Raw genomic sequence first — 16,166 nt, 5'->3', positions numbered from 1 at the left:
ACTGACACAGAAGGTATGGGCTTCTCCATCAAACTTAGCCAATCCCTTTCCTTCTCAGGTGGTCTGATCTACCGCCCACCCGGCAATGCTTCCAAATTCCTTGACTCCCTTAACGACGCTCTGGGACACTTCCTACTTCGTTACCCACATTTTATCCTTCTAGGAGACTTTAATTTGCACCTTGAGTCCCCATCTGACTCTCAAACCAGTAATTTCCTTCAGACACTTGAAATCTTCCATCTTCAACAAAGTGTCACGTTGCCCACTCATTTACTAGGACACACCCTTGACGGTGTCTGCTCTAATCTCCCTTCTCTCACCACCCAGCCCCCCCTCCCCCAGATATGGACAGATCACAGCCTGATCCCATTCCACATCACTAGTAGCCACCCTCAAACTATCAATAAAACCAATCTTCATCGCGACCACTCTGTCAACTGGAAAACCGTCCAGGAAAACCTTATTCTTAATCCCATTCTTCAATCCCACTTCCCCTCTCTATCCGGAAACATTGAAAGGGATGCCGACCTCTTCCATAACTGGATCACACAAGAAATCACAAAACGGAGCCCCACCAATCACCCTGATAGAATTCAGAAGAAAACTAAAAACAACGCTCCCTGGTTCACCCCTGACTTAGCCTCCGCTCACCTACTTTGCAGGAAAGCTGAGCGTAAATGGCGTCGAACCTATGACAATGACGACCGCCTCGCCTATATCCATCAGAGGAAAAACTACCTCTCGAACATTAAATCGGCCAAGAGAACTTTTTACGTAAAAGCCATCAAAGAAGCCAGTCAAAAACAAAAAACCTTATTCTCGATAGTAAAAACTTTCACTCAGCCCAAAGCTCTCCAACCCGAAATCCCCCCATCCCAAGATCAATGCGACAAGATCTCAGACTACTTCGACGAAAAAATCGCCTCCATCCAAAAGAATTTCCCCCCTCCTCAAACCCTCCAAGCACCTCCCCATCCCGACCAACTTTACTCGACAGTTGGCAGTCTTAAAAATTTCACCCCGGTCACTCTGGCCCAAACCAGAGATGCGATTCTATCCTGCAAATCCGGCTCCCCCTCCGACCCCTGTCCCCCCAAGATTCTCCATCAAATCATTGATGAGATAAACCCTACCATCAATGACATGGTGAACCTGTCTCTCAGTTCCGGATCTGTTCCTCGCTTATGGAAAAAGGGTGTTGTCAAACCACTCATGAAGAAAGCTAATAAATCCCCAGTGGACTTGACCAATCTCCGTCCAATCACCCTTCTCCCCGCTTTGGGAAAAATAACCGAACAGCTAGTCTATAAAGAACTCAAATCCTACCTGGAAACCCACAACATACTTCATCCTCAGCAATCCGGTTTCCGGCCTAAACATTCAACTGAAACTGCTCTGATCGAATTGACTGACACCATCAAAACGTTGCAAGACCAGAGGAAGAAAGCCATTCTGATACTTCTCGACCTCACGGCAGCGTTCGACACCATATCCCACTCTATCCTGATCAACAGATTAATGGACATTGGCATCTCAGACGCAGCCCTATCATGGATTAGATCTTTTCTCAGCGACAGGTTCCAAACTGTCGCCCTGGGCCCTTATCAATCTAAAGAGAAAAAGGTCTCCTCTGGAGTACCTCAAGGGTCCATCCTAAGTCCCCTCCTTTTTAATATTTACCTTATCCCTCTCCTCACCCTGATTGAATCATTCGGCATACCTGTCACTTCGTATGCCGATGATACTCAGTTGATCGTACCCCTAGACGACAACTCCAACAATGCAGAGCTCAATCTCAAAAACTGCCTAACTGCTGTCTTCCAATGGATGGACTCCAACCACCTCCGGTGCAACTCTAGTAAAACAGAGATCCTCCCTATCGGAAAGAACACCTCCTTCTGTCCAGCCCTTTGGTGGCCGGATAACTCTGTTGCCCCCCCCCCTGACCGTCACTGCTGCTAGAAACCTCGGTGTACTTTTTGACTCTGATCTTTCATTTGTCCAACATGTCATGACCGTGGCCGGCAGATGCTTCGGTATAATTAAATCTCTCAGAAAGTTTTTTGACTTTCTCCCCCTTGAGGCCAGAAAAACGGTAACAGTAGCCCACATTATCTCGCGCGTGGACTACTGTAACGGCCTCCTGGCTGGGACCAAGAAGTCCACTCTTTCCAAACTCCAAAGCGTCCTACACACCGCCGCCCGCCTTGTCCTAAAATTACCCCGCAAATCTTCAATCTCTGCAGCCCTAAATACCCTACACTGGCTACCCCTGCACAAGAGAATACTTTTCAAGATACTCATCGTTGCCTTTCGGGCCTTTAACAAAACGGGCCCTAAATATTTAACCAGACGCTTCCCACACTACAACCCGAGTCGTTCCCTTCGCTCCGCCCAAGAAAATCTCATGTCCTCCGCCAGGTTCAACCTGAAGTCTAAAGGGGGGAAAAGTTTAAGCTCCCTGGCCATCAAAGCCTGGAATAGCATGCCCAAACACCTAAGACAACAGACCCTAGAGAAGCATTTTAGAAAACTTCTCAAGACGTGGATTTTTAACCTTCCCGACGACTGGACCAAAGCTGCCATCTAGCCTCCCTCACACCACTCTTCGACCTGGCTTCAGGGACTTTCAGCGCCATGATGCTCCCTCCGGAGCGAACGCCGCGCTTTAGAAATACCCCTTCAAATATCAAATATCAAAAGTGGCAAACATGAGACATCGGAGAGGGAGAACAATAAGACTCAGACATTTAGGAAGAAGTGACAAGTGACAATACTACACGGTTTACGTCACAATTTATGGTACCAATGCTAGTAAATTTATACATCAATGATATATGCAGTAGTCATGGTACTGTGGGTCGACGACGTTTCAATACCGTTCATTGGCATAGGGATCATCATCAGGAATTTAGATTATGCCTGAGATTGGGAAAAAGGGTTCGGTGTGGAGAGGATCCGGATTTAGTCCAAAGGACTAGGGAGAGTTGCTAGTGATAAGGATAGTGCTCCCACGAGGAGCTGGTAAGCCAATAAACGTGAGCTAGGAGTGTGCAGTCTGTCCGTGGCGTCAATGCATCAAGGTTGGTAGGGGCCCAATTAGGGGAACGAGTCCAGGAACGTAAGCGTGTCAGCAATTGCCATGCAGGAATTGCGATAAACTGATGATGATTAGATAATAGATTGGCTCACGATGGTATGTCGGCTCAGCGGCGGGGCAATTTGAGTCAGCTACGACCAGGACTGCCCTGAGTGCGCGTGAGTAGAGTACAACGACTGATTAATGCCGAGCATGCAGAATTTCTATTTAACACGTAATTCTGCTTTTTTGCCTTTTTAAAAGTCTGTCCCCTTAGTAAATTACAGCAGGTTTGACCTACTGGAATGTATCAAAGGAAAAGTGTGATGGTGTGATAATCATCAAACAACTCCTGATTCTGACCCTCTGCATACACGTTTTTGCACAGGGATCAGATTTTAGATCTGCACTCATAAGGAGGTTCCCATTCAGTGTCTGAACCGTACACCTGTAAGCACTAACATTCAAATTCTGCCTTTGTGTAGAATTTTGTCTCTCAGGGTTCGGGATATGTATGATAAAAAGTTTTTTTTTAATTAAATTTGAACATACCTTGACTTGAATGTGAGGAGCGAGAGAGCCCCCAGGGCTAAAATCGTGGAAACAGTATATGGATTGGGGAATGTTTAGAGAAAAAACAGTGTATATTTCCAGAGGGTGTCCAAAGAAATGGTCTCAAATATGGACTAAATGGAATATATATCGTGGAAACATCTGTACACCCCTTCTTCTCCCTGATGAACCTATGCATGCTGATTACTGTGAAATTTGAATCTATATAAACATGATTGACAAATGTCCCATCCAGAACTCGCTTATATTGACGCTGAATGTAACACATACTCAATACCTGTATAAATAAAATTAATTTACTGGTCTTTAATAAAAAGATTCATTAAAAAAAAGTAGAACATTGGTTAAAAAGCTCACTTGTGGGGATAATTTGAATAGGGATAACAAACAGTGCAAACACTGTGCGGGTTACCTGAGCGACCTTTGTGAAGAGAGGAAAAGAAGGTTGCCGGACAAGGTCAGGAAAAGGGAGGGATGTTAGTAGGGGTTGTGGGAACTGGATATCAACAACAAGTCTCGTTCTCTGACGTTCTGTTCTAAGGGACTCGTGGTTAATTAGCCCCTTAATCCAGTGAAGACCTCCTCCTGTCCACCTTTTGTCACTGCGCAGATGTCTTTGGGAACGATACCCTACACTTTTTTAACATTGGGCGCCTTGTGTGTTTTCAGGGTCTTCTCATATGGATTCTAAATCGATTCAGTGGTTCAATATAGTTTGCTTCTTCTGCTCTCTTTTAGTTGCTTGCCATTACATCACTCGGCTCGTTAGCTACTTTTTTGCCTTTTTTTCTGGCTAGTGATCAGAGAGGCCATGACTCACTTGGTGGCATTAGGAAAGTGATCCCCCAGAAGAAGGATCAATTTGATGGCGCTCCTTATATTGCGCGCTCTCATGATCTCTTTTATCAGTCTTGGTATGCTTACTTTTTGACAGAGATCAAAGCATCCGTCATTTGGTAGATTTCTTTTTTTTGCCAAATTTCACATATGTGTCTATCATCTGCTAGATGTATTTTTTGTTCCTGGCCAAGTTTGGTTGTTGCACAAGGAAAAGACACCTTTGGATGAACTTCTTTCTAACACTGAAGGTCTCCTCCATGTAATTCCATTCAGCTTTCTCACATTTCATCGGCCATTCCGTTTGTTTTGTGTTTTTTTTCAAATGAATTATTTTTGATTTCTTTAATGTGGCTCAATGTGTGTCTTATCAGTGAGTTTCTTTCCCTGTGTATGCTGCTGTCCTACTGCCTGCCGCAGCTGGGTAAACTACTTTCGTGATGCAGTCGTTAATCAGGGGTTTGGCTGCTAAACAACTTCTTTTGGTTGCTTGCTTCTGTTTAATTTTGCAGTATTGTAGCTCTATTCACTGGTCAGTACGGTTGGTCTCTTGGGCAGCTGTTTGTGTTGACTAAAGAGGTGGATTAACTCCTCTGTTCGAACTAGTCCAACCTCTTTAGGTCTGACTTAAAAGCACAGCTTCATGGTGATCTGTTGATACCATTTAAAAAAAAAAAACACATATTACAAAATAAATAAGTGGTCCTTGACTTCGTCCAGAAGACTAAGTCTCTCCCACTTCATGCTCTTGACTTTGTTATGTATCGTTCTGCCTTCTGTATAGGTGTCTATTTTACTTGACAAAAGTGCACTCAATATTCATATATAGAGGGCCAGATTTACAGAGCCATTTTGCAGTTGCCAAATCTGCGAGTAGAAAAATCACAGGGGTTCTGTCTTCAAAACGGATTTTCTTAATGTACGAAACCAATTTTGCAATTTGGTAACATGTTACTGAATCACAAAATGGGATTATAATGGCATAACAACTTGTAATTTGGAAGGAGCATATTTAAGACGTCCCTGCAAAATAGTGATTTGCAATGGTATGTATCAATATTTTATGACCGAAATCCAGTTGCAAAATTTAACCAGCATTTGCAATGCAATAGGTCTCGCATTTGCAAGAATTTAAGCTATTGGCATTGTAAATGACATTGCCTTTTATTTATCTTTTTTGATAATTAACACACCAATAAAACGCATTATCATTTGCAATGCCAATAGTTCAAACTCTTGTAAATATGAGACTTATTTAATTTCAAAGAAGCGGCCTCTATTGTCCCGGGCTGCTTTAAAAGTGAAAGCGCACCTGGCGTGTTGAATGTTGCAGGAAAACATGTTGTGCGTGCAGTAGGAGAAACTCATTAAAAAAAAATTGTGCTGACAGACTAAATAAGACATACTGTGTAGCAACAGACGTAAAAGGGCCAGTCCTCATGGGCGGTTACAAATTAAAACAAGGCGGTAACTAGGAGGGACTAACAAGCCTATTAACGAATCAGAAGCCAGCATTTACGAAGGACAATGACACAAGCCAATGACAAATATGGGCGGAGAGTGGGCGGAGCTTCAAGTCCATATTCGAATACAGCATGCCTCACAGAGCAGCGCATGCGCTGCCTAGGCTCGACCTAAAAATTGACTGACTCCCAAGTTGGGGTGGCAACACATTCACAAAAGTAAAAGGGAAATATTCCCTAGAGAACCTCTTTTTTTTAGTGAATGTAAAAAAAAAACTTGTGAAGTAGTCAGTGGTCTAGGGGACCACTTCAGGCTCTCAAACAAACTTAAAAGTAGAAAAAAATATATAAAATAAGCTTTTCTTTTAAATGTAACTTGTTTCCTTTAAGGAAAACTTCAGCATTTTAAAAAGACATTTACTTTTTTAAATGCGATCCTAGACATTGTAGTCTACTGAACCCTGCAGGCTACCATCCCTGCTATGGCATCTAATAGTGGAAAGATGCAATTTGCGATCAACCTCTTAAATTTTGATACAGTAAGTCTGTTTACAATCTACTATGATGAGGAGTTTTTGGAGACAACCTATTAGTACAAAGGCAGATTTTCAAAATTGTTTTCTATTCACAGAATGTCGGTATACAATTTTTGACCACTTTTTGTAAATTGAAATTTCATACCTCAGGTCCTAAAATCTTTATTTCATTATATGAAGAAAGCAATTGTTTTTTTTGTTTTTTTTACAAAAGAAGTCTTTAAAAACTATTTTAGTCCAGACTCGTTGTATTGTATTGTAAAGCTTTATTTTTTAAGTTATTTAAAACCATAACAATGTCAAAAAACAAATATAATGTCCCTATAAAATTATTAAAAAATATTTAAAAACAAGAACAAGCATGTTAATTATATAATTCCAAAAGAGCAAAAGCGGTGTCCTTCTCATGATGCCAATTTAAAGTTTGTACATAATTCTACGACATCGTATTGTCGTATTGTTATTGGTTTCAAGTTGTAACACATAAAACTTCCCCCCCTTTTTTTTTTAACATTTCTTGTAAAATGACCATAAAATTCTAACCATTATTGTTTAGGAAGTGCCACATAGTTCATCTCATAATACAGTAAGAATTTCATTATTTTACAAGTCAGCTGAGGGTCTGTCGTGCCGAGTCCTCTAATAGTTGCACCTCTACACGTTCAAATTCCTCTGCCATTAAAAGCCTTTTTCAGTAATACCATGCGTTGCATTTTTAGGGTTGGACAGACGCATATTAGATGGATAATGTCTTGCCAGGGTTCACCACATAAACCACGAGATTTGACGCCACTATATTTCCACGACGGTTGTTCAGCCAGGCTTGGTAATACCCCAAATCTTGTTGCCATTAACTTGAGTTTCAAGTGGGGCGAGTATGTTGCTCCGAGGTATTCCGCCGGTTGAAGTGATGTATAGGATTGCAGTACCATCCAGCCGGGAGATCTTTTTGCTAGGGTACCTTTGTCTGCCTATAATGATTGCAGTTTTGCTGCCTTGTTTATTACGCTACGGAAGATTTGGAATGAAGGGTTCTTCGTCCATAGATCTCTCGTCTCGGTGTCATCTAATGCCTTTTTCAGACTCAAATGTCAGACCTATTGGCTTTGCTAGTGCTTGTTAAGTTTTATCTGTGGCTATGACAAACATAAAGTCCACGCTAGTTCCTCCTCCTGTGACCTCTATGTGGCCACTGATCATCAACACTCAGTGGCTGTGAAGGGGTGTTGTACTGGGCATTCCATTGCAACTCTCATTCCTTTTTTACGCTGTCCCAGATTTACGACACTAAGGCAGCACCGAAAATGAATGCTTACAACAGGACAGCAGGTTGCCTGCACTGGTGCTAGGCAGATTTTTTTGCGCCAGTGCTAGGAGAAACACAGGGGTGCTCCGTATTCATGGCTCCTTGGCTCCAACCAAACACTGGGGTGGGGTTTTACTCCAATATGTACTTCTGTCTCTTCTGCTCCATTTTTCCCACTCTCACGTCTGATTTTGCTTCTCTATTTCAGTGACAGGAAAAAGAGCGTGCTGACAAATATCAGCAAGCAGAAGACGTTGGTGGTGAAGCCCCCTGGGGACCGACTTCCTACTTTGGCCTGTCATGTCTGGGTACAATTCTGCAAGGATCCAATTTTCAACTCCCTAGTGTCTTGGATACAACCGAAGGACCTTATTGGCGAAGTTTTCTATTGTTTTCGAGGCAGTATCGCCTTTTCATAGTAAGTAGTCAGTAACAAGTACGCCAGTACAGGACTGAAAATGTTCTACAAATGAAGTAGTTGATGGCCACAACAGGACATAAAAGGCTCCTCCACAGCCCAGAACATCATCGGTTTAAAACAAAGTTACTCTATGGTAGACATCAACCCCTTCCTTAATGGTGGGGTATTTACCCAGTATACAGGACGGCGATAAACTCTTAATCAACAAACCTGACTAGAATCGCCTGTGCTCCTAAGAGAGATATAATTATGAGAGACAATCACAAAAAGTGACTTTTCTGTTTCCAGACAGTAGGCATATTAGATGCATAGTATTGGTAAACTTCATGTATTGGGATGGCCTCACTTGAAGCTACATTCTCTCCCATTGCACATGGGTGATAGAAAGACAAGCCCATCATCCAACCATTCACAGGCAAACATTCAGCTGGATCCAGGAACAGCCAGGATGAAACATATCCAGTCCATTTGGGCAATGGACTGGTCTCTCAAGTTCAAGACCTCTATTTCTTTGACTGTAATTCAGAATTTCAGGAAGTAGCTGCATGTTCTCCTGAATAGACATAGGCTTATTAATTGACAGACCAATATGCATTTAAAACCTGAAGCACTTCAGGAGAAAGTTACACAACAGGACTTTAGGGGGTCATATGTTGTTTTGAACTGTTGTGAGCCTTGAAGCATTAAATTTGTCAAAGTAGTTACTATCCTGGGGACCCAGTGAAACCTCTATTGCATTTGTAGCTTTCATAGCAAAAATGTCTTGAGGTTTCTGATGACCATGCAGGGAAATGTATGTAGCAGTGCAGTTCCATCATATTGCTGCTCACAATACTAGTGTATCCAACGAGTATGTCATGGGACGAGCCTCAACATGGCTAGTTTCATCAGTGGGATATGACAACATCCTTTTGCTAGTCAGATATTGGGTGGAGGAGCCTGCCACAGTTTTTTCATAAAGCTTAAGGCAGAAAAGGTTCAGCATTATTGAACCATTCTTGGTTAAGTTCACCCTCAAAAATAGTGCCTTGCAAAGGGGACATTTTCAAAAACTATGTTGGGGAACCGAAAAATGATATTGGAGTGGAATGATTCATATGAGTCTTGATGACGCACCCTACACCCCCCTGCTGGTGGGGGAGTTGGTGGAGCCCAGCACCTCCTGAGAATGGAAAGGCCTTCAGCTATTGGTCTCCCCCACGGCTTGTGAAAAGAATGGCCATGCTCCACTTCTCCAGCTTTCCCGGGCCATTGGCAGATCTCCGACCCACCTCGCCTCATCCAGTGGAGCTGGTGGCTGCCTTGCTGGACAGAAAGAAGGACTACAGCATAGGGTTCAACCTTTCCGCCAGGGTCCCGGAGCACAATCTCTCCAACTTGCCAATGATGTTCTGTGAGCTTGACACGGATCCCCAGGCTACCACGGGGATGGACTTGGACAATCACCTTGTGGACGAAGACTACCTGGGGGACACCATCTCATTGGTCCTCCCAGTGGTGTACGCCCTTATCTGTGGCTGCGGCGTGCTGGCCAATGGCCTGGTCATCTCCATCCTGCTCACCTGCAAACAGAAGCTGGTCTCTGATGTATACATCTTGAACTTGGCCGTGGCAGACCTCCTCTTCCTGGTAGGCATGCCCTTTATCATCCATCAGCTGATCCAGGAGAAAGGCTGGATCTTTGGTGAATTCCTCTGCCGTGCAGTCACAGCCATTGACCTCAACAACCAGTTCACCAGCGTGGCCATCATCACAGTCCTGTGTATTGATAGGTAAGCCTACTGTGACCAGGTCAATGTAAGCCATCAAATGTACGACAGTTTTTCAGCTTATGTCTTGAAAGCAATTTAATTCACTTCCATTAAGGGCTATGAGAGTTACGTAGAGCCAGCAAAAGTTCTAACCTCTAGATGTGCACGAATATCGGGGATAGCAAGGGGTAACAGCTGCTATTTCTCATTTCAGTAGGCCAGGGGCCCAGTGCCTATGTGTTTTGCTTGTGGAAGGTGCATAAAGTTAAAAAATTGATGTCGGAATTTCACCCAGTTAATGCATGATTGCCTTTATTTGTTTCTCACTTGTTTTGTCTAAAGATCATTCATTAACTCAGAGAAATCCCAAGGTTTATGCAGGAGCAGCTCCTCCTTACTAGTGGAGGAGTAGTGCCCCACTAAAAATTGCCCCAGAGACAATAAAATAAAATGGTAATGAAGCTTATTCATTAACATTTTATTTTTCGTCAACCCGTCCCGAACCAAATGTCAAGACAGGACGGGATCTGCTGAGTGGTAGCAGCAGCAGGGAGGAGTGGTGGGCTGCCTGTGCATAGTTTAATGGGCACAAGTGTGTTTGTCCGACTGTCTTATGACGGGCAGTCAGATATGTGTATTTTAAACTGCTCTAACCTAGTTTACTTAGACAGCTGGGTTAAAGAAAGCACAGTCCTCCAGTACTCTTGAGAGTGCTGGTAGCTCCCTCCAATCCTGGCACTGCTGTCATGCTGGTTACCAGCATGAGAGTAGCGCCAGGATTGGTTTGAGGAGTTGTTGAGGGTCTCGAGCTGGGCGAAGAGCAGAGAAGAAGAACACCAGAGCGAGGAGGACAGTTCGTGCAGGAATGTAAGTGTCTATCTCTTTCCTTCATTTAATAAATATATATTTAAGTATATACTTAATGTTTATTTAATAAGTATACGTTTATTTCATGCAGTTACCCACCCACCACCCATTTGCCTCCTTCACCACTCTCTAGTGCTGCCAGCCATCACTGGGTATATGTTTGAACTTTAGATATGTCGCAGACAACAAACAGGTGCTCGGCCTATCACAATATGGCACATGACCTTCCCTTGCCACACTAGGGATCAAGAAGACTGGCATGTAACACAAAGATCTAAACACCAAGTTTTCTCTGTGGGATCCACTGTTTGCCTTCCCCTAGTACCACAGCCTCTTCATCTACATAGGGAATCAACTCTGCTAAAGTTCAGGAAAGCTCTTAAAACCTAGTTGTACCATTTGGCTTAGACCTGAGACCCCAGTAGAAGTATGTTAGGCACTGTTCCTTTGCGAGAAGATACCCCTCTGAATGCATGCTTTATAAATGTAGTGTAACCTCATATAATCAAGTGAACTGGTTTAAGCTTGCAGAAGATATTCAGTGATTACTCAGTGGTCTGAATGTTGCTTTCACAAGGAACTCAGTGATTACAGCCTCTTACACTAAATAATACCAGAAGACACCGCTGTCACTACTGTTACCATAGGAGCATTCTGTAGCTGCTGATGCACACATTGCACAGCACCCCAGTCTACAGCTCTCTCTGTAGCTTTCACATGGCCTTCAGTGATTACAGCATGTGCAGTAAATAATGGGGCAACGTACATGACTCACTGCAGCTTTGACAGGATGTTCAGATATTTACTCATCCAAGGACAACATCAAAGACAGGGACACTGAAATGATGCTGCATTGGAGATCCAGATTATACACCATGTAGATCCAGATTATACTCCATGGAACACCTGCATTGAGATCTGGATTATACTCCATGGAGATCTGGATTATACTCCATGGAGATCTGGATTATACTCCAGGGGGATCTGGATTATACTCCATGGAGATCTGGATTATAGTCCATGGAGATCCTGATGATACTTCATGGAGATCCGGACTAGAGATCCAGATTATACTCCATGGAGATCCGGATGTTACTTCATGGAGATCCTGAATATGGATCCAGATTATACTCCATGGAGATCCGGATGTTACTTCATGGAGATCCTGAATATGGATCCAGATTATACTCCATGGAGATCCAGATGTTACTTCATGGATATCCTTAAATAGAGATCCAGATTATGCTCCATGGAGATCCAGATTATACTTCATGGAGATCCAGATTATACTGCATGGAGATCCTGTATGGAGATCCAGAATGTGTTTGCTTTGTTCGACCTAAATTGGCAGGGTATGCCCAGACATGGGTCCCTTCTCACTTTGCCTCTGGATTCAAACTAGCCTGGCTGATGAGGGGTGTCACCCCGAAACCGGACCCAGGATGCTTTTTTCTGGTCCAGGGAAGACATGGCTTGCCAGTTTGGGCTGGGCCTTTCCCAGGAGGAACAAGGTCAAGACTGATTTGCATATGGCTGTGTCTGAACTGGGGTGGCAAAGTGAACTAAAGAACGATGATGGATTCAACCCAGATCTGTGACAGGGGTGAATGTTTGAACAGTTTAAGCACTCCTTCCACCATCTCCTTCTGTTTGCTTTGATCCAGAATATACTCCACAAAGATCCAGTTTATACTGCATGGTGACTATATTGTGTTTCAAATGAAAGGGTAATTATGAGTCTGATTATGATGGATACTTTATATGCATTGTTACCCATTTAACTTAGATTGATACAAAGAAAACTCAAATATTCAGACAATATATTCAGTTATTTAACTATATAAAATTTTATATAGTGGGTATCAGAGCGCTTTACAGATGTACAGAGGTACAAATAGGGTGGCAGGTAAAAAACAACAGCAATGATATACAAAAATATGCATTCAGCAGATGGTATTGTGTTGGAGAAGGAGTCTACAGACTTTGTGGCTGTGGTGTTACTTCATTTATCTCACATATGATAGGTGTCTTTCATTGTAAAAAAAGCCTATGTAGGGAATGGTCCTTTACACTGTCCGCTAACTTTACTGCGAGGGTGGTTCTTGGCACTGTACACAAAGCTTCTGGGCAGAGGGCCAGGATACCGTGCCTACAGAAACTAGCACTCTGCTATGCAGTGATCAGGGCCATATGCTCGATGACTGCGCAGCTGATTGTTCAAAGAATATTCAAACAGCTACAACATGGAGGCAAGACTCTGAAAGTCCAGGGTCCCAGGCTGCGGAACGCCTGAATCCAATCATGTAGCACGGTTGGACTGAGACAGAAAATAGGCCTGGGAACCAAAATAAAAATGGCCTTCTTTGGCGAGCCAGACAACTAAAAAAAATCCACATTTGCACATTTGGACAGTTTTGAGCTTGTAAAGACATTCTATAAAGGTGTTCCTAAAACGTAAGGGAGTCTGCAAGCATTTGTACTTGGTGTGCACATTGTTTGTGGTAATATCAGGGAAGTCAACAGTAAAAACGGGCACTCCAGACCACAAACCAGGATCACAAACAGCCACAAAACCAGTAAGCATGGGCGAATTTTGCGAATTCATGATCCGCGAATTTGCGGATTTGCGAATTCGCAATCCGCAAAATTCGCGAATTCGCGCAAATTTGCGTATTTTTTATTTTTGCGTGTTCACGGGGAACTTTGCGTATTCGCGGGGCACTTTGCGTGTTCGCTGTTTTTTTTTGCCTGGTTCATCACTGCCACCCTCTCGTTTTTTATGCCCTCCTGCCCTCTGTACCACTTGTTTTTGTATATAATCACAAAGGAGCTAAGAGGGACAAGACGGTACATACGGGATAGCCCTCCACTCAGTTAAATTCAATAACAACAAATCCCTGTACCCTGGATTTTAGTTAGCAAACGTCTAATTGACATGAGAAACCAACAGGCTGGACCACTGCTATGATTCCAACAACACCCCCTCTCAATTTTATGGTTAGGTGTGTGTTCTCTAATGTCATACAATCCAACACAAACCACTGTTTGTAACTATAAGTGGGAAACTCCGGGAAAGATTCAACTCGACACATCCAGTGATGTCTGTCCCACTGAAACAGTCCATCCATCCACACTCAAAACATAAGAAAATGAAAAAATGTGTGGCGGAGAGGAAGGCACCTCACGGGCCAACAACCCTCGGGGATCTTGGCAGATGTTACCAATACTCAGCCCCTTTCTCATCATTGGTTGCCATTCCTTTGCCAAGAAAAGAACAGTGTCAAAACAAACAATTTATGCAAACAGAAAGGTGCTATACAGGCAGCGCAGAGATTTGCTACCTGGTGTGACAAACAAAAAAGACGAAAGAAGTGAAGTTTAAAATCAACAGACACACCAATTGTACAACTTTTATTACTAACTAAGGTGTGTGCTGGTGAGATAAAAAGGCTGGTAGCTTAATGTCGCATACCACTACCTGTAACCGACATGTTTCACTGCCCGGTAGACTTTATGGCAGATTCATCAGGGTTCACCACTCTGTCACCGCACCAGTGTTGGACATCTTTAATTAGGAAACCTCAACCAGCCATGTCCTATCATACCAGCTGGTCACGACAAGTCTCCGCCCTGTTGTAGATTGTTATATCAATCGTACACAACGGAACCAGGACCGTATCTCATCCCAGGAACCGTATCCTGGGATGAGATACGGTCCTGGTTCCGTTGTGTACGATTGATATAACAATCTACAACAGGGCGGAGACTTGTCCTGACCAGCGGTACGATAGGACATGGCTGGTTGAGGTTTCCTAATTAAAGATGTCCAACACTGGTGCGGTGACAGAGTGGTGAACCCTGATGAATCTGCCATAAAGTCTACCGGGCAGTGAAACATGTCGGTTACAGGTAGTGGTATGCGACATTAAGCTACCAGCCTTTTTATCTCACCAGCACACACCTTAGTTAGTAATAAAAGTTGTACAATTGGTGTGTCTGTTGATTTTAAACTTCACTTCTTTCGTCTTTTTTGTTTGTCACACCAGGTAGCAAATCTCTGCGCTGCCTGTATAGCACCTTTCTGTTTGCATAAATTGTTTGTTTTGACACTGTTCTTTTCTTGGAAAAGGAATGGCAACCAATGATGAGAAAGGGGCTGAGTATTGGTAACATCTGCCAAGATCCCCGAGGGTTGTTCGCCCGTGAGGTGCCTTCCTCTCCGCCACACATTTTTTCATTTTCTTATGTTTTGAGTGTGGATGGATGGACTGTTTCAGTGGGACAGACATCACTGGATGTGTTGAGTTGAATCTTTCCCAGAGTTTCCCACTTATAGTTACAAACAGTGGTTTGTGTTGGATTGTATGACATTAGAGAACACACACCTAACCATAAAATTGAGAGGGGGTGTTGTTGGAATCATAGCAGTGGTCCAGCCTGTTGGTTTCTCATGTCAATTAGACGTTTGCTAACTAAAATCCAGGGTACAGCCACTTGTTTTTGTGCCTTTCTGCCCTCTGCCCCATTGGTTTCTGTGCCCTTCTGCCCTCTGCCTAACTCATGCCCTCTGTCCCACTTTGTGCCCTTCTGCCCTCAGCCATAAGTCCGCTTCAACAGGAAGCAGTAATAGATAAAGTATAGCAGGTGCTTGAGTTGAAGGTCAAATTAAATTACACAGTCATTAATCACCCCAAGTTTGGGGTGATTAATGATTGTGTAACTGAATTTGAGATTCAACTCTAGCACCTGCTTTACTTTATCTATTAGTGCTTCCTGTTGAAGCTGACTTTTTGTAACTATTTTAGAGGTTCTGGCAGCTTGCCGGCGCCATTCTAAAATAGTAAAAAAAAGTCAGCTTGAACTTTTGACCCAATCCGTTCCGCTCGCGGATTTTGCGGGAAATTCGCGAATCTCGCGGATTGCGAATTTACTGAAAATCCGCAGAATCCGCGAGCGGAACGGATTTTCCACCCATGCTTAAAAACCAGCCCACACCTTGACCTATTTTTTTAACACGTTTTATTGATTGTGGTGTATTTTTGACATCACAAAGATCAAAACAAGAACTGAACAGCTGTTGCGTACAATGTGCCTGCTTCTCTCTCAGTGCTCCCCTCCCGCAACACACCTTGTCCTTTTTGACTAGTTTTTCCGGTAGTGCCAGATTGCCCTACAGGGTAGTCTTACCCTAGTTTGAAGACAGAGCTTAACTCAGACTGCACGAGCTTTAGGAAAAGTCTGAACATGTGACCGTTTTGGCTCACAAATGATTGATCTCCAGCCCCAAAGGGGTTGTGATGGAAGGATATCACGCTGGTGGCCTCCCATTCACT

General features: G+C 43.3%; 1 protein-coding gene across 1 annotated transcript in view; it reads left to right on the top strand.

Annotated features, from left to right (window-relative positions):
- The window catches only part of LOC147679849 (melanin-concentrating hormone receptor 1-like), a 329,946-nt gene that overhangs the window by 53,939 nt on the left and 259,841 nt on the right, over positions 1 to 16,166 (top strand). Inside the window, exon 2 of the mRNA XM_086944759.1 lies at positions 8,003 to 9,987. Within this exon, the coding sequence (XP_086800885.1) occupies positions 9,323 to 9,987 (665 nt within the window). The 5' untranslated portion in view covers positions 8,003 to 9,322. The remainder of the gene's footprint in view (positions 1 to 8,002; positions 9,988 to 16,166) is intronic.

Source organism: Lissotriton vulgaris, chromosome 11 (assembly GCF_964263255.1).
Source record: "Lissotriton vulgaris chromosome 11, aLisVul1.2, whole genome shotgun sequence".
Lineage (NCBI taxonomy): Eukaryota > Metazoa > Chordata > Amphibia > Caudata > Salamandridae > Lissotriton > Lissotriton vulgaris.
This window is presented reverse-complemented; position numbering and strand designations above follow the sequence as displayed.